Consider the following 21,498-nt stretch of genomic DNA (forward strand, 5'->3'; position numbering starts at 1 on the left):
AAATGACTTTGTACAGTAAATAGTGTCAGGTAATTCTGTGTGGTGGGCTTTGGAGATGTTTTCTACTCCACCTCTTCACTTTAATTTAAGGCAAAGCTTCTGTTACTTTGCATTCTTGAATAACTCAGACAGTCACAATACTTTGGGGGCTTTGTTTGTTTTTGTTTGCTTGTTTGGGTTTTTTATGTGAAACAGTTACTTTAGAGAAGTCAAGGGGTTTCTGTGTTCAACTAAATAAAATATTAATTTGTCCAAGACTGAGCATTGGTTGTATAAATCTCATTAGTACTTCCTTGAAGAACTTGGTGCTAGCCCCAGGGCTCCTCTGTTACGGAATTATAGGGCAATGATTTACTATGTATTGTGCAACTGTGGCTTAGGAATATTTGTCTTTCCAAGCTTTAGAAACAATGAAAAGGAGATGTTGCTGCCAGATTGCATTCTGGATTCTCTTTGTCTGGTCTAATAAAGGTGTTTTCTATCCCATAGCTTAAGCATGGTTAAGCTGCTGCGTTCAAGTAATTATCCACACTCTTTATAATTGTCAGGCAGCAGATGTAATTGATGATAAACCTCTGTGCAGTCTAAACTCAGATATCAAATAGCTGTAGAAGTTTTCTTGTTGCAGCCTTCCCCTTGAGGGAATCCAGAACAGCACAAAACTTGACTCTCTGGTCATGACCTCTTAAAGCCACCGTCTTAAAGAAATGTGATGGAAGTACTGTTGATTTAGGAACATGCTGTCCTATTTCTGCTTCAGTAGGGCAAGTGTCACATCTGTCTCCCCCCTGAAATGTTCTGTGGAGACTGAGAAGTCAAGACAGTGGTAGACTTGTTCAGGCACTGTCAGTAAGGAGGGAACTGGCATCTCATCAAACCACCTTTAATAAATATGTTTTCTTGCAAAACAGAGGTCAACACTTCGCTGTTCTATAGATCAACATGTGTATACATCTGACCTTTTTTATTTTATGCTTTTGAAGACTTCATATATCCCAAGAAAATGATGTCAAGATTAATTGGACTATGCTTCAACTAATGACATTTGTGTCATCTTAGCAACCCTGTGCACCTCTTAAGTGGCACAGATACGACTTTTGGAATTCTGTTTTTAAAAACAACAGTGTGTAGTGACAATAAGTTCAGTCTGTCACGTACTGCATTTCCAATTTTGTCTAAAGTGTTTTCTGTAGTGACAGGCAAGTTGCTTTGCCTCCTTGTCTTTTATGATATAGGTGTTTTCTTTGGAGATGGATCCAAGCAGCCGTGTTCTGACTTTTGTTGTATTTGAACTGGAGGGATTAGGCTTTCATTTAGAGAAAATCTACTATTACCATACTCAGATGATAAAAGCATTGGCAAAAGCTTTAACAATAGTGAGTCATGTTCCACGAATTGAGACTGGGAATATAGTGCTTCTTAGGAAGCAGCTGTCTTTGATCTTCTCAGTGCTGTTTTTAGCAAGGCAGCGTTCCCTGTCAAGCTTGGAAAAAAGTGTCAGTAATAGTGTGTCTTGAATAGTAATAGTAAGTCTTGAAACTTCAGGTATGTAACTCAGTTTAAAAAAAAAAATTCAGAATATAGTTGGAATTCTGTATGTTGCCACTCATTCCCTCCTTTTTTTTCTTTTCTCTCTCTCTCTTTTTTGTGTGTTGTCCTAACATATATGACAGGAAAGCAAGAGTCTGCTGCTACCCTGATACTTCTCCAATTCTGTTTTTTACCATGGGCTTATAATAGCAAATTTTCACTGTGGACACAATTCCAAATATAACCTGGCAGTCTTTAGTTTGCTTCCCTGAAAATCCAGTTTTGCTAATGGAATAAATTCTGGTCCATGTTGATTGCTGTGTAACTTTGGTTTTGATTATATAAAGATCTTTATATAACTTAAATACAAAAAGCAATTCAAAAGGTAATTGTCCTACTTGTAAAATAGATCATTAGGAGTATGCATTTATAGTTCAAATTTTAAAATTCAAATTTTTGGAAACTAAACCTGTTAATAAAATAGTTCACTAATGCTGTTTTTAAACTCTTTTAGGGTATAAAACACGTTGATCACTTTGGTTTTATTTGCCGGGAATCTGTGGAATCTGGGTTAAGCCAGTATGTTTGCTATGTGTTCCAGTGTGCAAGTGAATCTCTGGTGAGTATTTATTAGTGATCCTAACAATTTCATCAGAGCATTTCCAAGGCATTTCCTGAATTATAGGAGTCTGTGTTGTTCTGCTGTGTCAGCTGAGCCCCAGTGTTCACATCTGCTTGGGTGCAAGGCGTCAGCTGTGCACATGCAAATTTGCAATAGGAAATGCGTGCATTCTGTTCATACACAGCCACATCCTGCTACCCTGCTGATGCATATATCAATAACAAATAGATGAATCCCTATGGGTGTGTTTGTGCACATGGACTGTGAGTATATTTGGGCTCTGTATTTCATTGTAACTCTTCCCGTTCTAGCTGTTGAGAGACTTGGTTCTCCATTAAACATGTAAAGACGTATGTTGAATCAGTAACAAACCTGATGATAAAACCCAATCACACCCTTTAGTTTTAACTACTGGCTGATCCTGCATCTATCTTAAGCCTACATCTGGCTTTAGCTTTTTCCCTGTAGTCTGTTTTGTTCCTCAGGAGAAGAAAATAACAGCATCTGATCACAGAAAAAGAAAAGCATAGTATTTGTGGATGTATATAAATATAAAAAAATACATTGGACACTGAATATAGTATGTATCAATTAACTGAAGTTCCAGATGCCACTGATTTTACTGATAACAGGTAGCTTAATAGTGTGAAATACATACCGGAAATAATTTTGACTACTCCATTTTTACTTTAAAACTGTGACACTTTAAAAGACGTTGTTTCCTGTTCTGAAACATGTTTGTTCTGTTTGTTTGTTAGCACTGGTAACAGCTGCTAACTCTTTCTCAGATAAACTTAAAAATCACTTTTCTGACTATCTGAAAATATAATTTGTTAATCCATTGACTAACTAGCTTGAGAGTGAATAGATTTACATCAATAAAACTTCAAAAGCTAACAGCTCTAGATGTACAATGGCAGCTGAGGCTGCATTTTTGTCAAAATGGGAGCTTGCTATGAAATCAGCTTTATCATTGTACTAACAGAAAATGTTGTATCTGACCTGTTGATAAATCTGACAATGTATAATTCAAAGGCTTAAGTGGTGTTTAAAATGTTTTTATGAACCTCTTCGCTTATTCTCGTACTGATACATGTGGGTATGCCCACTCTGCCATATGAAATAAACATTCCTGAGCTACTTTCAGATGCAATCACTCGCATCCTGGTGGCAGTTTGACTGTGGCAGGGCAGAGCTTTCCAGATTCTCCACTGGTAGGCAGGCTGTGTTGGGAGACTTGTGTATATTTACTCCAAGCCTAGTTACAGTTTGTGCTGTAGTTCTTATAGGGTAGTCATAATCCGTATGCTTAGCACTGTTCTCTAAATCTTGCATTGGAGAAGGATTGCAGCAACTTAAAAAACTTACCAGTCCACGTTGCAAGAGGGACATTCACTGTTCAGTGTTCTGCTTTATTGCTAAGAAGGGAAAGCACAAAGAAATCATTGCTAATGCTTAAAACTGCAAGGTTTAAAGCAAACAAAACAAACCTAGATGTACTGGGACACAAACTAGTTCAAATTTCTACACTCAGGTTCCTTTTCTACTTATTTCCCCCCGTCCCCAAGTGACAGATTCTCAGAAAGGTTGGTATGTTTTTAATGTTAAACTGCATGATTTTGATCTCAAATATTTCAGTTTTCTTCTTCCTGCTTATAAAATAAAGTAACAAGCAGAGTGAGGACATGATTCTGAAGTAGAACACTGATTTTGTTCCTAAAATTGTTCTCAAGCTGCTGTTGTCTCTCTCTTTCCTTGCTCATGCTGAGACTGAGCAAACAGCTTTTAATAAGCATTGTATTCCCCTGAAATACAGAGAGGGGAACTCCAAGTGCTTTGTATGCCAGCTCTGGGAGCATATTGGAATGAATGTGGATAAATGCTGTGAGCTCAACCTTTCTTAGATACAAGCTGGGCTTTTCTAGTGCTGGTAAGTGGGAACACAGCCCTGCTGTGTTTGTGGTGGCAGCAGAGGACAGATCAGGGCAGACTGCAGGGCAGGCCAGTAGCACTTAAGGATATGTAATGATTGTAATGAAGCTGGTAGGCAGTCTGGTATACAGGAGAAAAGTGAACTGCTGTAGGAAGCTCCTGTCTGGCAGCAGGGGTGGGTCTGTGGGGGTTGGTGCTAAAATGCTTTAGTGGTGGGAGGACAGAGGTTAAGAGGGAACATGTGCAGTTTACAGGAGAGACTTGAAGCTAAAGAAATTTATGTTTTTTATTTAGCCAGCATATATTCAAGACAAAAAATTCTCACTTGCAGCTTCTTAAAATAGTGGGTGCTTTCCCAGTAAGCTTGAGTAGCTGCAGTTACACTTCAAAATTACACTGTCTGGCAGAACTTAAAGATGGTGATCATCTACAGAAAAGGCAGAAAGCTGGGAATTCAACCTTGATCTCTTTAGAAAACAGCAAATGGGTTTGTATGGTTTTGTCTTTTCCTTTAATTGTAAAGCACCTGTCTGAGATGTGATTTATAAATCTAATTTTGTATATGGCATGTATTTTTGTTTATATACTCTTTTCCCTCCTTCCCATATAGGTTGATGAGGTAATGCTGACCCTGAAGCAAGCCTTCAGCACTGCTGCAGCCCTGCAGAATGCCAAGACGCAGATTAAACTGTGTGAGGCATGCCCAATGCATTCATTGCACAAGCTTTGTGAAAGAATTGAAGGTAGCAACTGAGTTTATCTTTTGATTGTGGTTTGCTGATTTTTCTAGAGGAATAACTTAGACAATGTAAGAGCAGAGGGAAAAGTATTGTCACTTTGCATTCTCTATATTTAGGTGGCATGTTAGCAATAATGATACTGCAACAGAATATAGTGTAGCTTCTGTTATAAATACATATTCTTTCATCATCGTACCTTTCTTAAGCAGAGCAGCAAAACTCACCAGTTGACCTTCCATTTGTCTTGGTTTTTTGTTGGGTTTTTTTAAATCAAGTTGCATGCTTTCATAATGACTCATAAAAAGACATTCATGATCAAAAAGGATCTTTCTTTCCTGTGTGTTCCTTCTTTCCTGTGTGGGGTTATTTTTTCCTTCTTTGTGTTTGTTCCGTCACACACTTCAAAATCTAGTTATATTATGGGAAAATAAATTATTAAGTTAGGAGATTAATATCCAATAAAGAAAGTTAAGGCAACTGCCTGACTTCAGATATGAATAGATAAACTTTTGTAGTGTCACTGGAAATGAAGTATGCCAGAACACATGCAAAAAGTCACAGAAGTTCTTTTTAAAAGTTAGGTTCCTATTTTTATAGTCACTCTTCTATGTGTCCTTGCAAAGTATTGTATGAAAAAAAAACAAACAAACAAAAAAAAAAGCAGCAAGTATGTTACAAAAAGCAAATAATCTTGTATTTTTTGGTGTGGTTATGGGGATGCTTGATATTTACTGTTCTCCCATTCATCGAAAGTCACTGTTGCCACTTGGTTCCCTCTGGTGGATGAAAAGTCAAATGTAAAATCCTAGTGGGGTGAAATTTTGCTAGGCCATGACTTACAGTTTCCAGGTTTAGCAACAAGTATTCAGAAGTGGTTAAGCTGGGAAAGTTTTCTGTAAATAATAAACTCTAGAGGCTGCTGTATAAGGCAGCGTAAGTAACTTGAAAAGTACCCAGTATAAAAATTAAATCTGTCTTGGGGCAACAACTAGAGTACTGTAGTAGTAGTAGTAGTTTCATAAACTTTGTTTTCTGTGACTAAAAAACTTTTTTTAGTGTCCCTTTTTTTTACTCATCTCTGCTTTGAGTCTATCTGCTTTTTTTTTTACCTATCTGCTTTGAGCAAAATCAAACCTAAAGCTGCATTTTTGAAAAAAATATTTTATTTGTTCTGATTGCAATTTTCTATGAATGATATCTACCTTAGATGGAAAAAAAAATCTTCATCTGGTTTGATGTTTGTTTGATATTTGTTTTCATTCACATTTTTTGTAGCTTCCTAGAATTACCTCTGTGACAAACTGTGCACTTTATCGACTATCAGAAATTCTTACCTTTATTCTTACAGTGTTTATGTTGTTCTTGCTTTTAAAAGTGTCTTCAGTTCTCTGGTATGACCTCTACCCCATCCTTTCCTTGGGCAGAAAGCATCTAAAGTTTTCAGTTAAAAGCATCTGAAAACTTCCAAGTATCCTATGTATTGATTATCTCTCCCGTTATAACCTGATCTGTTCCTTTCCTTCTCCTCTCCCATACAGTTATCAGGCTTCCAGCGGTCAGTGATCTCTTGGCATTAGGACAGAAACCATTGGTGGGGTAGGGTGCACAACCTTTTACACAGGAGCCAGCCATTTAGCTGCTGCTGGTTATATTTTTGCTGCTAAAGAAAGGAGACAAAGCCATGTGGTTTAGCAAAACCTCAATTATTTTGTACCATGTATGCATTGGATATACATTTAAGTTGTATAAATTCAAATGCAGCTTTATATCTTCTACTGTCATTTTTCTCAAAGTGTTTTGAGAGATCATTTGAGAATCTTTAATGGTCCATTCTTTTCCTAGGACTCTATCCACCAAGAGCTAAACTTGTAATTCAGAGACATCTGTCATCACTAACTGACAATGAGCAAGCAGACATTTTTGAGCGTGTTCAGGTAATACCTTAGAAGCTGTTCTACCTAATTTGAAAAAAAACCATGATAAAATGGACCAGATGTTTTTCCTTTTGATTTGTTTGGTTTGTTGTGTAGTTGATCTAGAATTTATTATTTTTCCACCAAAAATCATACTGAAAGAGCATGCTCCAGCTTAACCTCATGTGTGGTACACTGCTGTTGGAAAAGTTTTATTTCCCAAATTTGCTGAGATACTCTGTGTTCTTATGTAGAGTATATATTTTTTTTTTTTTGTTGTTCAGAGCTTAGTTTTTCATCTGCAAACACGTTTCCTGGCTTGAAAGTGATGTGGGAGTAGTTGAGAGCAGGAGGGACATGTGAATATCAGGAACATCTCTGGCATTTAGAGAATTTGTCTTTTTTGACTTTGGCACAACATTCTGGTGTAAGCCGATGTACTCTAGTGGATGAAGTATACAATGATTTAGGCTTCCAAAGGCTGTGCTCCTCTTGCATTCCTGAAGAATAGAGTGGCTTGGTTTCCTTCTGCCACTTAGAAGGCTGTATAGTAACAGACAGTCTTAAAAAACAGAATGTACGGGGGTGAGGCTCCCTTCTCTCTACAGCCTGCAACATTTTTCAGTTTTTGTTCTATCTTGCTCTGGAGTGTGAAGACACACAGACAGAATTGCAATTTGACATAATAACGGTGCATTCTGGCATTTGGTGTATCATTATATTAATTTCAAGGAATACCTACAGAAGAAGGAAAAATAAACAAATCATGACTTGAAAGACAAACTCCTTTCTTTGCTGTTACTGACAGAAAATGAAGCCTGACAATGACCAGGAAGAAAATGAACTTGTGATCTTGCATCTCCGTCAGCTCTGTGAGACTAAGCAGAAAACACACATCCACATTGGGGAAGCGCCATCGGTAAAGCTTGGTTTTGTGTTATTCCTCTCCCCCTTCCCAGCCTATTCAAATGCTGTCCTAATTACTTGTAGGACCACTGCTAGATTTTTTCAGGAGTACCTGAAGCTGGGTGTTATAATTAAGAAAGGACTATGCAGGGAAAAAAAAAATCTGCTTTAATTTATAGTGGCTTGCCTGGGTTTTATGACTTGAGGGGACACGACAGGAAGAAAGACAACCAATTAATTTTTTGTCTGTATTCCCTTATAGTGTGAGGATAACTCTTTTTTTTCTTTCCTCTTTGATCCCCATGGCCAGGCAATAATATCTAGGAAGAGTAGGGATGAAGAGGGCATCAGTTTTAGTTTAAACTGTGAAGTTACCTTGCAAAGGAAATAGACAACAGTATTGCTAAATTGGTATACTCTTGCAATATAGTCTTTGGGATGGAATGTGTCTTTAACTGTGGGTTTATTTGTTTGTTTTGAGACCGTTTTGGTTTTTTGTTTGGGGTTCTTTTTGGAAGGAGGGTAGTGTGTTTGTGTTGATTTTTTTTTTTTTTTTTTAATAAGGCCAAGGGTATTTTGTTTTGTTTCTTGCAGTCTGGTTCTGCTCTGGTCTTTGGAAATAGTCTTCACAATTAATAAAAAAGAATTGCTGAAGCTGAATGTTGTCCTTGCTCGTTTCAACAGGTCATTTCTAACAGTGCAATTCCAGAAAACACCACCAGTGGTGGCCGGTTTAAACTTGACATTCTGAAAAATAAGGCAAAAAAATCCTTGACTAGCTCTCTGGAAAATATCTTCTCAAGGGTAAGTTTAACAACTCATTATCATCAGCTGTCCCAGATATCCTTGATAGTAAAGACCTATCAGATTTTTCTTTGTTTTGTCCTCAGTCTGATAAATCCTTAATGAAGCAATATCCTTGTTGTGAAATCTGAGAGTTACAGCTGGGTCGATTGTGACTTACCTGTACTAGAAAGTTTACTGTAAGACCACACATATTGAGTGGAAAAAAGACAAATTTCTGAATAATGAATATTCATTGTAGGTGGCAAGTGTGCTAGCTGAGTATTGTTGGATGTATTGCTTCAGAATAAAATTCATTCAGGATGGTTGCATGATCCCATAAAGAGACATGGTATTGGTTTTGCAAAGTGTGAATAAATGTGCCTGCATATATGGACAATCTCTCTATTTTGAGAAGTAATATCTTCCAGCTCATAGTTACAATTGCCCATGTTAGGCACCAAGAATCTTTAGAAACTAGTAACAAAGTTCCTTTTACAGGGGAATGAAAAACAATAGTCTTAAAAAGTGACTTGACCTTAATTTTAATGTTCCTAGCCAGATATGATGTAAAATCAGGGATGATCACTGCAACTCTCTTAGATTAAGTAGTCTTCTGGTAAAGAAGTTTGAATGACAAGTTTTGCTTAGTGTCCTCTGCTCAGAAGGGTGAGTCAGAGAAGAGGCATATAGAGAAGGATCTGAAGAAGGCTGTGTGCCTGGAATCCAATGTGTCATTACAGAGGAAATGTGATGAGCAGAGTATGGGATAATTTGGACCAGTGACATTAAGCTCCTTCTGCTTAATATAACTTCAAAAGCACTAAGTTGCATTTGTCCTACAGCTTACATGGATATGTCATAAAGTAACCTACAAATGTAGGATGTCATAGGTGTTCCCTATAAAGGAAACTGAATACTCTTAGCCAAAGAGAATCCTTAGAATTTACAGGTAGATGTCAATTTGATCTAGGACTGAAACTAGCATTAAACTCTTATGGTCAGATTTGACCTCTTGTGTAGCAGATTTTACAGACTAGGGACTTGGTCTGAATATGGAGAGAGAGAAAAAGTGAGTATGTAAAAGAGACTGAAAGAGTGATGGCTGCCAGAAGATCCGTGTAATTTCAGCAGTTTGGAATATCATCAAATGGTGACAGCTACTATCATGCCTTTGATGTGTCTGGTTTCTTTTCCACATCTAAGGAACATGTGACTAGCAAGTGATCTAGCTCTAGTGGTGGGTCACTAACCCTGTGGTGGCTGTGAAACAAGTCATCACTGAAATAAAGCTTTTACAGCCATGCTGGCACTCCAGTCAGGTCAAGGAAAAGTCATTTGGATGAAATGCATTGCTTAAATTTAAAAATATCTGAATGGAAGTTTCTTATAAATAGATGTTAGGGGGTTTTGGTATGGTATGTTTCTTCTCACCAGGGCCACTGAGGCAAGCTGCATATTATAATATAAAGCTCTACCACAGCCCATGATTGAGTTCAAGAGAAGGGGACACCTGAGTCAGAAGTAAGGCCATTTCAAGCTTGCTGTTTATGAAGCAGGTTTGCAATTGTGAGAAAAGTCATCTCATCTTTACCTTGACATTACAATAAATCAGGAGTATGTTGCAGTGAGTCATGATACACATAGGGGCTCATCCTTGCAGATCCACCTAAAGGTTACACAGTGCAAGACCCAGGAAAATTACTTGGAGTGCAGCTCAGCCACTAATCATTTGTTTAAAGCAGGTACATACAAGTGTCTCTGCGCAGGTGTGCTGTATGTGATGTGCATACATGTGATATACAATGAATGTTTCAGTAGTTCTTATTCTTCATCAGGCTATCACAAGCCTAACAGATCATGGTTAATTCTTAAAGTTATTTATTGGTGTAGTGGGATTTCCTTTCCTTAGGTCAGATGCAGATGGTATTCATGCAATAGAGCTAATTATGCATGAGTTGCCATCTTTATTTAAAAGTACATTTAGTAACAGAGAGACCAAGAAAGAACTTAAATTTGTTTTGTTTTTTAAAAGTGGCATTCAGCATCTTTTTATAGATAAAAAATTTTTAAAGAAAAGTTAGAAGCCAGTATAAGCTGGGGAGAGTCTTAGCCTCAATCTTAGGAAAGTTAGAAAGAAAGAAGTATGTGACCAGTACCTAGGAACACTTTAAGTGGATGGTGTCTTAGCTAGGTAAATAGCATCAAGTGACATTTTAAGCCATTCACTACTTGCCTTAGGAAACATGTTGGTTTCTGTGCCTTGGCTTCACATAGTCCCAGAGGAATGTCACTTCTTCACTTGTTTGTTTTTCTGGCTGATCTTATTTTTGTGAGATTTGTACCAAAAACAGGCTTCCTAATGAGGTACCTCTGAGAAATAAATATAACCTCTCTTTGACCTCTTGAACAAATTTCATCCATTCCATGCTGCACTAACCTCTTCTGTTGTTGTTCTTTCTTAACCAAAAAGTCCTTCTTACAGTGCCAAAAGTGTACTTTTTCAAAGGTAGTGAGAAGCTTCCAGCTTATACTTTGCTCTTGGTTTTTTGGGAGATTCAGTGAAGAGATGCTTCAGGCAGAGTATTTATTGGTAATGCGCTTAAGTGGGATAATGTACTTAAAAGGCACTCTAAGTCTTGAAAATAACTCTTACCAGGAAAAAGTAGGGTAAATAAATTCTGATGATGTTGACAAAACTTCCCCTGGAGTTGCAAGCATACCAAGAGGAGCTCTCTCTGTGGTTTTTCTAAAATGTAGGCTATTTTTCTCCTGGTACAGTACTGAAAGCAACTTGCTTCAGCAGTCAGAAGTCTCCAACAGCAAACACAACCAGGGAGTTAACATTAAAAATGAAAGGTAGTCAGAAGTGTTGTGGATCTATTGCCTTTTCTTATGAAACTTATGGAACTGTTATAAATTCAGCAAAGATCCTTTAGCATAAATTTCTAGCAAATTTGCATCAGGTTTATCTGCATTTTAAATGGAAAGTCTTGTTTTGTCTGGTGCTGTTTGGCTGGATTTGCTGCCAAGGGAGCATTTCTCCGCAGTTTTAGTACTTTTACTCCTTTTGCCCAGGTGGACATAATTTGTCTGAAATGTTTCAATATTGATAAACTCTATCTCATGGGACTGTAGTGTGTCAGAGGCATCCATCAGGAGCAGTGCATGCACAGTACTGAAGTCTGGAGTGTTTTGAACTCAGCTGTTTAAGCCAACTTAGCTACTTTGCCTCAGAAGTGTCAGGAAATACTCACTTGCCTCAAACAATAGAGCTGCAGGTGTGAAACTCCTGGTAGCAGTGTGGGAGAAGATGCAGTTTGGCCAGCTTAAGATACCACTTTTTGTAAAGTCCAGTGCTTGACCCATGACCTGTGGTCTTATGTCACATGTCACATGCCTGAACTGTCCTGTGCCTGTGTTCACCTGTGCAGGTGTTGCCCTCTTTGCTTAACCTTCAGAAAAAGAGGAAAAAGACCAAATGAAATTAAATTTCTTGCCTTTTTTTTTTTTTTTTTAGGGAGCTAACAGAATGCGAGGCCGCCTGGGAAGTGTGGACAGCTTTGAGCGCTGCAGCAGCCTGGCTTCTGACAGAGTACGTAAGGAGCTTAGCTTAAAACTGGCATTTTCATACACGGCTGTCAGTGGAGCGTGAATACGGCACTCCGCTTTAATTTGAAGGAAGTAGAACAAAGCACATCAACTTACAAAACTCAAAGATGTTTCCACTGGGAGGCAGAGGGTGTAAGAAAGCTGGGGTTTATGTTGACTCAAAGCTTCAGCTTTTATCTGATTGCCAGTCCTTTTATTCTACACTTCCCTTGCTTTTACAAAAAGCAAGGAATTTCTGATTTCTGCCTTGTTTTACTGAAGTAATTAGGTAAGGTCATGTCTCAAAAAAGGAAGTGCTCTGAAGGTGAAGAATCCTTTCTGTAAGTAATAGTGTCTTTAGGGAAGTAAGAATTTTTGACCTAAGCCCAGCTGTTGGGGATGCTGTATGGCAGCAAGAGGGCGGAACTCCGTTCACTTTCTTTTTATTTCCTGTTTTTAAAGTTTTACCTCACATGAGGGTTGGTTACTGGTTTTCCCAGGAGGTGAAGATTCTGCTATGGTTTTCCTGCTACAGTTACTCATAAACTGGCTGTGCAATAACAGTCTCTCTTCCAGGATGTCGCTGTGACGATACAGGAAGTATGCTCGCGATATGTCGAGGAAACTAGCTAAAAGCGGTTTCCCTAGCCTTTTCCATTCCTGTGTTTTCCTGAAAGAGGCAGAAGTCTGGTAGCTGGAATGCTAATCCCTGTGAGAGGATGCCTGGAGTAATTAGTGTGTTGTTTGTGTTGCGTATACAGTTTTATTCCTCCCTCCGCTTTCCCTTTTTGGAAGAAGGACGCTGCTGGTTTGGAGCGAGCTATCAAAGGATGTCTGGTTTGGGTGATAATTAGCATACAATAGGCCATGACCCAGAAAGGGGAGAGGCTTTGGTGCCCGGGTGCTGGCTGCCCGTGGGTTAAGTGAGAGCTCTCGTAGGGCACAGAGCCTCAGGCCTTACTCCGCCAGCACTTCCTTTCAGGACACTTCTCCGGGCGATTCTCCACCAGCTACTCCTCCAGCGTCCCCCGTGTCCTCGGCCTGGCAGACGTTTCCCGAGGAAGGCTCGGACTCCCCTCAGTTCAGGAGGCGTGCACACACCTTCAGCCACCCGCCCTCCAGTGCCCGACGGAGGATAACCTTCCAGAACGGGAGGTCCCAGAGCACCCGCTCCCCGCTGCTGCGGCAGAACTGCGTGGAGGCGACCAGGTGAGTCGGGGCATGCCGTGCCACCCGCCCACGGTCCCTGCCCTCCCGGTGCTCCAGCCTCACCGGCCTGCCTCCTGGGAGAGGCTGCAACAGCCCTGCTTCTGCCAAAGTACATAAGGAGCTCCGTTGAGGTTGGTTTCTGCACTTCTCTGGGGTTGGTTTGTTCGTTTATTTATTTATTTTCAGCCTGTCTTCTCTGCCTTTAAGTAGTTTGGTACTTTGCAGTAAGTCGCCTGAATTAGGGGTTCAGTGGAGGCATCAATCCATCAAATTGATGATTCGGCCAGATGCCAGCACCAATCTGTTTATTTATTTATTTGTTGCCTCTGAGCTGAGCCTTTTTGGCAGTCTTGTTAGTCAGACCCTTCGCAAATGAGGCACTCAGTGCTTTATGCAGCAGGGATGGCAGCCTGAAAATTTTATGCCAGGATGAAAAATGCACTAACAGCTTCATGTGTCTGTAGCCGTGTTAGTCAAATCTCAGAGAGAGTATGTCCAAAATTAAACTGGTCAGGAGTCTTGCAAAAGGACATAAGGATTAAACACATCCACTGAGCTCTGAGGCATGTGATTTCCGTATTTGCCTTTCTTCAGAGCTTCCCTCTGTAGTTTCCCTCTGTAACTTCTTTCTGCTTCCTTTTTGGAGACTTTTCAGCTATTAACATATGAAACGCTGTTCCTTCAGGAGTTCCTTCACTCAGCAGAAGAGGTCCCCACAGTTCATTGTGGGCCTCTTTGGTTGTGTCTTCTTTTTCTCCTCTATGCTGGCTACCTGCAGTAAGTGACTATACAAACTCCAAACCCTTTACGAAACTCAGGTCCAGATGAGCTGAATTGTTTTGTTGGAGGCTCACGTTCTCCAACCTATTGTCTGTTTCAGTGCTTGGCTATAATTCTGCTTTTTGTAGGCCCTTTCTAAAAATGGCTTTAAATAATGATTTGTCACCTGTTTGATGTCTACGTTAAAATATCAGCGTGAATGCTGCACCAGCTAGTAGAGAAAGGCTAAAAATTTTATTCTGTTTTGAGAGTGGAAGAGAGTAAAGCATAAGGCCTTTTTTACATTGTGTTTCTAGAGAGATAAATAATGTGTTTTCTACTGAGGTAAACTTTTTTCCCACTGACCGTGTTGTATGCAAACAGGAAACCCTGACAGTTCAAAGTGAAAGACTTGCTGACTACATTACTTTGTAATAACTTGTAAGAAGTCCCTGAATAAGTGGCATCAGCAGATTTTTAGTCAAAACAGTTTGTAGCAGCGTGGTTCTAGGCTGGAATTTTTCATTCTTTCCTTTTGAGGATTAGTCATAAATGTTAAGCAAAAGAAACTGAATTAATTTTTATGTCCCCTTCAATACTTGTCACTACTACTAAGTAATATTTAACTATGGAGTAGGACTACCTTCCTTAATTTAATTACTTCACAAAAATTTATCCAGAAAGACTGCATTTAAATAATTTCTACTTCCTAATGTATTGTTTACCAAAGCAAAAGAAAACTGAAAGGGAAGAAACAATCTGGTTCATATTATTGGAAGAAGTTTTCTAAGGATATTTTCTGAATGTTTAAGAGATTCTTTTTTCTGAATTTGCTTTGGGAATAAATAAAGCTAAAGAAATAAGGTGGTCTCCCTGTCCTGCAATGTCATTGAAAAGTTTTTTAATACAATTGCAGCTGTAACAGCAAAATCAATATCTCTAGGGAAGCTGCCCAGGAGCACACGTGGTAGATTTTATCTTCTGGGAAACAAAGTTAATGTAAGCCAAGATGAGGTATTTGGCCAGTGTCTCTAATCTGGTGGTTTTGTTGCTGTATCCAAATCGGTGCTGACCCATCTGCTGTGTTCTCTTGTTGCCTGCACAGTCCTGTGGTCGGGGTTCGGCGCGCTCTCAGTGAGAGTGAATCTGCGTCACCTGGTCTCCCCTCCTCTCTCTCTGCCCCTTCTTTCCTGAAAACCTTTTACCAGGGCTCAGGAAGGTTGCACCAGCACTCAGAAAATGACCTCTCCAAGAGGTGAGAGCATTGTCTCCTGCCTAGTTCTCCAGTGCCACTAGCTTAACAGTAGGATTCCCAGTGGAATGCAGCACATGGCATCTCTCCCACTCTGCCTTGTGCTCCTGCATTTCTAACAGACTTCCATGATGCAAATGGACAAACAGGCTTTTGGATATAAAAGCCTGTTAAAACTAGAGGCTTCTATGCTGACATCTAGTAGCTGTTACCTATTTCTGTTGCAGTGTTGCAAACCTGCTGCATTGGTTTGTCACATGTAATGCAATGGATTTTAGGAGTGTTATGCCAATTTAGTGCTTTCTCTGCTGATTGCAAACCAGCATGTGTTGCCATGATCACCCGGCATGTGGAAATATGAAAAGAGCAGTGTGAAGAGTGTACAGTACTAATGTGGGATGCCTGTGCATGAGGAATGGAAAACACCAGGTTAACTGGGTGGTACTAACTGTGAGATGTTTAGAGAGAAATAACAAATAACTTCCAGTTGAAGAGGATTTGGGAAGAAGCAAAGGTATGAAAAGTGGCAAACCCCCCCCAAACCTGTCTCTTATAGAGTACCTCTAATTTGGGTTCCAGTCCAGCTTTGTTTCTGTGTTCCCATTAGATAGCAAAGGTGAACCAATGCCCAGCTCAGTTTGTACAGGCAACAGACACCATTAAACCCAGCTTTCTGGGTTTGGGGAATGAAGGATTGAGTATTGTACAAAAACTGTATTTTAATGTCAGATAATTCCAAACTGAAATTTCTGAAATACTGTTTTTGGAATTGGTTATGCAGGCAGATCAATGCAGCGTGTTTCATTGTAGTGAAGTTTTGAACTCTTGGAGGGGAGAGATCTTCAAGGAGTAATTCCTAGAAGACCACCATGGTTCTACTTAGATTTTACAGTATACACATTTTTGATATCATTTGATCTTTAATTTGTATGGAGACTGTTGTGAAAATGGGATCTCATTAGCTATAGATCTTGCTGGGAGCACCTGGGCCTGAGCTGTTATGGTGAGGAAATTGCGAGAGCAAGAGTGCACTGTTAGCATCTAATTGGGTTTGTGAAGGGAATACAGCAGATATAGTCAGAAAGAAGTGCTGAGTAGATAATGCTGATATGATAAGGGTCACTGAGGTAATCTGTCACTTCAGCTGGCTAATGGAAAATGAAATATATTGTCCAACTGACAGTGGCCAAAACTTGCAAATGTGTGTTATGCCATCAGGTTTAGGAATGAGAGGAAGTTCTCATTTTTTTACAGTGTGTTTTTTCTTGTGGGTTTCTTCTTTGGTTTGTTGGGGTTTTTTTCCCTTTGGTTCTTTTTCTCAGAGAGGACCATCCTCTGTCCCAGTAGGATCAGTGTGAGGTGTTCTTAGCATTCTCATGTGAGTGAGTGTATGATAGGTTGCAATTAAGCACAGTGTGTCAGTGCTTTGCAATCTGCAGGCTACAAACTGTTTAACTGTTTCCTAACAGCCCTAATTAAAATTTTAGTGCATTTTCCAGAATAATCCTGGTTACTATACATTCATGAAGTGTGGAATTCCTATTGCACTGAAGAAAAATTCTGTAAAGTCTCACTTCTTTATCATATAGCTTTGAGATTACATATGATGCAGCAGGCAGCTTTTTTTTTTCGTGTTCTGACAAACTTGAGCGTGCAAGAGCAGAGATAGTTTCAGTTGGAATTATAGTTTTAGAAAGGTTTTTGAATTGTGGCAGTCAGATGGGCTTTTGCAAAGAGGATGTTACAGAATGGACTGAGATTTTTTTGGTTTGTTTTTTTTTGTTGTTGTTGTTGTGGTTTTTTTGGGTTTTTTTGGTTTTTTTTGGTTTTTTTTGGTTGGTTGGTTGGTTAGTTGGTTATATTTGTTTTTTACGTTTTTTTTAATTGAATCACAGAATACTTTGGGTTGGAAGAGACCATAAAAATTACTTAGTTATAGCCCCCATATATTTCCTTTCTTTGAGGAATTAACAGTATATTAAATTTAGCATCAACATATTTATAGGTGCCTTCAGAATGCTTTTATGGCATTGTTAATACATTTCTCTGGAGAGGAGGCTAGGATGGAAATGCTCTCCACATAATTTTGATTTTGACAAGTGTGTTGTGCAGCATTGAACAGAATTGCAGATAAGAATTTTAAAAATGTTTGGTCAATATAGAGGTAAACAAGGCTCTTTAATAAAAACACAAAAGCAGCACTTTTCAAAATGGAACAACCTTCCGTGTAGGTTTGACTAGCCCACAATTTCTCTGTTCTTTGTGTTGCTGTGCAAGGGTAATTTAAGATGAATTTGAATAGATTGCCTTTTTCGTAAACAGCTTCATGTCTCATGAAGGAAGTGAAATACTTGAGAATAATCTTTAAAAAAATAGCAGAATGTAATTATTCAATATAAAAATATATGTCAGGAGTGAACCAATAGAGGGGTGTAAACTGATAGAAACTGGTTTTTCTTCTTCCCAGATGGGAGGAATGCTTCACGTATTAGTCTGATGTATAGGTTTCTGCCAGCTTAAGTGCTGGGAAGTTGAATTCTATACTTGATCTGGGGAATTTTGTACCATCTCAACCTCCAAATTGCAAAATAGGTTGCATTGATTCAATTGCTACTTAGAGCAATCAAGAAGAGAAATTGAAATGAAAGCAAAAGGGGGGAAAATACAAGTCTTGGCATGAGCAACAACAGTATTTATTCACAAGTCATTTGGCTTTCATGGACTCAAGCGCAAAATCATTCAGGTAAGTATTATGTAAAAAGCTCATAAGAAATGGGGTAGCATTATGTTTTTTAAATATCAGTCTTTGGGAGCATTTTAAAGAACAGTTCTGGAAAGACATCTAGATAATTAAAACCAAGCAATAAGCATATTTGTAATCTGACTGATTTTTTTGACATTTCTTCTTTCTTTCCTATTTATTTCCTTTTCCCAAACTAGCTGTCTCATCTTCATGCTACACATTATCTGATAGAATAGTGAATGGGTGAATCTGAGTTACAGTTACCTGAGTTACAGCAACCTTACATGTACATGTACTCTATGCTCTTGAGTACTTGGGTTATTGTTTGGAACAGCTTAAGGATGAAAGTAGAGACTGAAATGTTTGAGGTATTATATTGAATTTACAGCTGTTTATTTTTTATTGTATACAAGCTGATAAATGCCTTTTGGTTTCTGTATTAAGTCAGAAGCGTAAAGTAAGTAGTCCTACAGAGAACCATTATTCTCCAAACTGAGTTGTGGTGCATATGTTTTAAATAGAGTATGCTTTCTATGTGGATGAGAAGATGTCCACCTAAGATGTCTGCCTAGGTGGTAATAAAAACTCTAGGTGGTAGTGAAAACTCTGCTCCGCTTTTCAGCAATGACTGAGCTCTATTTAAGAACTTGTTTTTCTTGTTTTGGAGACGCTTTGGCTTAGTCTCTCCACTCATATTAATAAACCTCTTCATTTTGTGGGAGCTAATAGCTAGCTTTTTTTCCTTTACCCCCATCCTGTTTAGAATTTTTTTTTTTTTGCACCAACCTCTTGAATCTTTTCATTAAGGTAGGAGACACTACCATTTTACTCTGACTTCTTCCTGCTTTTGCTCTGTAGGGTATTGTTTCACACCTTCAGATCTGATACTAAGCTAGGAGTTGTCTGTCTTGAAATGAGGAAACTCTCTTTGCTCCCTTTCTAACCTCCCTTTCCTAAATCTTCCTGTTTTCCTGGGTTAATATGACAAGGTGTGTTTCTGAGCCTTGCAAAATTTTCCTCCAATCACTCATTGGACAGCTCTTTGAAAGAGAAGGTGATTAATATTAGTTGCTTAAAATGACAGGGGATTTTTGTGAAGAGAGGATTTAACAACAAAAATACAGGTCTTCAGAACTGTATGATTTGCATACTTCATGACGTAGCATAAGTGATTAGTTCATCCCAATGTAAAGTCCATGACTCAAATAGTGTAAATGGGTTCGTTTCATACCCCAAAATAGCCACCTTCTTATTCAGACTTTTCTGTGGATTTTGCTACTGTAAATTGAAAGCTATTCCTAGGACTGTCTAGAGGCACAGTAGCTGAACATAGATTTTTGTACCTAGAAGTGGAAAAGAACTTTTCATTCCCTTGTTACACAGCATCTGTTTAGTAAGCCCTGGAATGACTCAGTTTTTGTGTAATAACTTGTGATGATGGGTAAGACTTGAAATAGTAAGAAGTAGTTCTGTTGCAGTTATTTATAGAAACATAGGTTTTTAGAGTTATATATATATATATATAGTCTAAGTAGTCTGTGTTTGGCTACCACCAGCAGTGCTTACCCATCATCAAAGATATAGAGTTAGACAAAGAAGATTGTCACAGTTGCTGTTTAGGCTAATGCAACATGGGGATCTCCTGAGACTACCTACTAATAGTGTGATGCTGTAGGGAACTGAGGCACTATGGAAGCTAAATCAGGAGTGGAGAACAATTCAGACTGTATGTCATTCAGGGCTCCCTGCCAGAGCTGTTCTTAGAGGAGAGCAGGGACTCGTGCCTTGTGCTGGGTAGGTGAATTTGAAGTATTTCTCTGCCAGGATACAGAAGGAGGGTCTGATACGTTGGCATGATAGTGAGTCCAGCTGGTCACTCAGGCTTACAAATATCAGGGAGCTGTTGTAGATCATTAGCATAGTGGCAGCTTTTGTCACCAAAAAGGCTGGTCCTAGTGTGGTGAATTCAGTGTGTTCATTCAGAACAGAGTTTTAGTTACGAAGTTCTGATTAGATAGTAGCTGGTAGACTGGTGTAGTTGAAACTTCATAGTCCTCCCTTGCAGATCGCAAGCCAGATGTGGGGGGATGGACTGTAGCTGGCAAACTGTGATCACCTCCAACTGCCTTCCCACTAAAAGCATAGTGAACATGCTGGGCTTTCCTTTCATCTTACTTTTTAGGATCCTTGTACTACAGCATGGAAATTTGTTACAGGAGGAAGGTTTAAGTGTAGCTACTGTTTTGATATGGCAGTTTTCCCTGTGATGAAGGTGAAGCTGCAGAAAGAGCTCCCCATTTGATGCTCTCTTCCTAAAAGATTGTAATTGTGCTGTTGACACTGCATGGAAGGATTTATGGCAGATAATCAATGTGCCCATTGCTATACAATATCTATGCACCTAATTTACTACCACAAGTGAAAAATTCTGAAATATTTTTGAAAGTGGATCAAGTACTTACGAAAACTAAATGTCTTTTCCTTTGGCAGTAGTCAGTAGAAAGGTGTACTTGGTGTGTCCTCCCAGTAAAGCTTTCCTGTATCCTCTCCTTGTTTCTTCCAGCATCATAAGATGGTATTAAAATTATTGTGTAATTATTTCTACATGGCAGCTGGGGAGAAGATCTGCCCTCTGTTTGCAGAGTGTCTGTTCCTACAGCTGATGGAACATGAGGACACGTGTCCCCATTTATCCAAGTGAATCATCAACTTCTTGAAGCTTAGGAAAGAGACTGTATGAGATGGCAGAACATTGTCTCCAAAGAAATACTCACCTGTGAGTTCAGCATGACATTGAGGATGGCACTAAGGAGTGTTGTGCTCCACTGGAGCACCATCTCTGCTTTTAGGGGTGTTACATCAGATCACTCCCAGAAGACTGATGTATGGCAAAGCAAAACCCATTGCTGTCAAAGTTAGAGGCTAAGTATTACCATGTTTCTCTCTTAGCTTCTGAAAAAGTTAAGCTTTTTTCTGAGCTTACAGCTGAGCCCTGTATGAATGCTATGAACATTTCCTGATGGTATATAGTGCAGACTTCACTATGCTACAAGAAAACAGTTGGGCACTTCAGTATTCGAGACGAAGCTCACACACAGCACGCTTTGCCTTCTTAAGCTTCCCCACAAATGCTCCTGCAGGCTTGGTTATACAATAGACAGAGTTAATAAAGGTTTTTTTCCCCCCTAAAAGGAATACTGACTTTAAATACCCCATCTGCTTTTTCTTTCCTTCAGTGATGGGGAGGGAAAGAAAAGAACATCAACCTTCTGCAGCAGTGAATCTCTAAATGCTGCGGGGGCCACGCTCACACCTCGCCGCATCTCCTGGCGGCGGAGAATATTCCTGCAGGTAGCTTCACCTATGAATAAATCTCCTTCCAAGATGCAGCATCCAGGTCTGTGTGTGCTTTTAAAAAAAATAAACAAGCAGTTGTTAATTAATACTGTAGTGAACTGCAACGTGTGATAATATGGAAGGGAGAAGGGAGTCAGAGCGGTACAATATTGATGCTAGAA

General features: G+C 39.1%; 1 protein-coding gene across 4 annotated transcripts in view; it reads left to right on the plus strand.

The window, feature by feature from the left end:
- Window positions 1-21,498, plus strand: part of TBC1D4 (TBC1 domain family member 4) — a gene marked incomplete at its 5' end in the record, with an annotated part of 98,237 nt that overhangs the window by 58,796 nt on the left and 17,943 nt on the right. For 3 of the 4 annotated variants that reach the window (XM_083885275.1, XM_083885278.1, XM_083885277.1), the window contains 9 exons: window positions 2,045-2,149; window positions 4,695-4,827; window positions 6,667-6,758; window positions 7,546-7,656; window positions 8,328-8,447; window positions 11,947-12,021; window positions 13,000-13,226; window positions 15,091-15,240; window positions 21,217-21,377. In XM_083885275.1, coding sequence (XP_083741401.1) covers window positions 2,045-2,149; window positions 4,695-4,827; window positions 6,667-6,758; window positions 7,546-7,656; window positions 8,328-8,447; window positions 11,947-12,021; window positions 13,000-13,226; window positions 15,091-15,240; window positions 21,217-21,377 — 1,174 coding nt within the window. The remainder of the gene's footprint in view (window positions 1-2,044; window positions 2,150-4,694; window positions 4,828-6,666; window positions 6,759-7,545; window positions 7,657-8,327; window positions 8,448-11,946; window positions 12,022-12,999; window positions 13,227-15,090; window positions 15,241-21,216; window positions 21,378-21,498) is intronic. The other variant, XM_083885276.1, reaches the window with a different exon arrangement.

This window comes from Zosterops lateralis (genome assembly GCF_965231275.1).
Source record: "Zosterops lateralis genome assembly, chromosome: 2".
NCBI classification, from domain to species: domain Eukaryota; kingdom Metazoa; phylum Chordata; class Aves; order Passeriformes; family Zosteropidae; genus Zosterops; species Zosterops lateralis.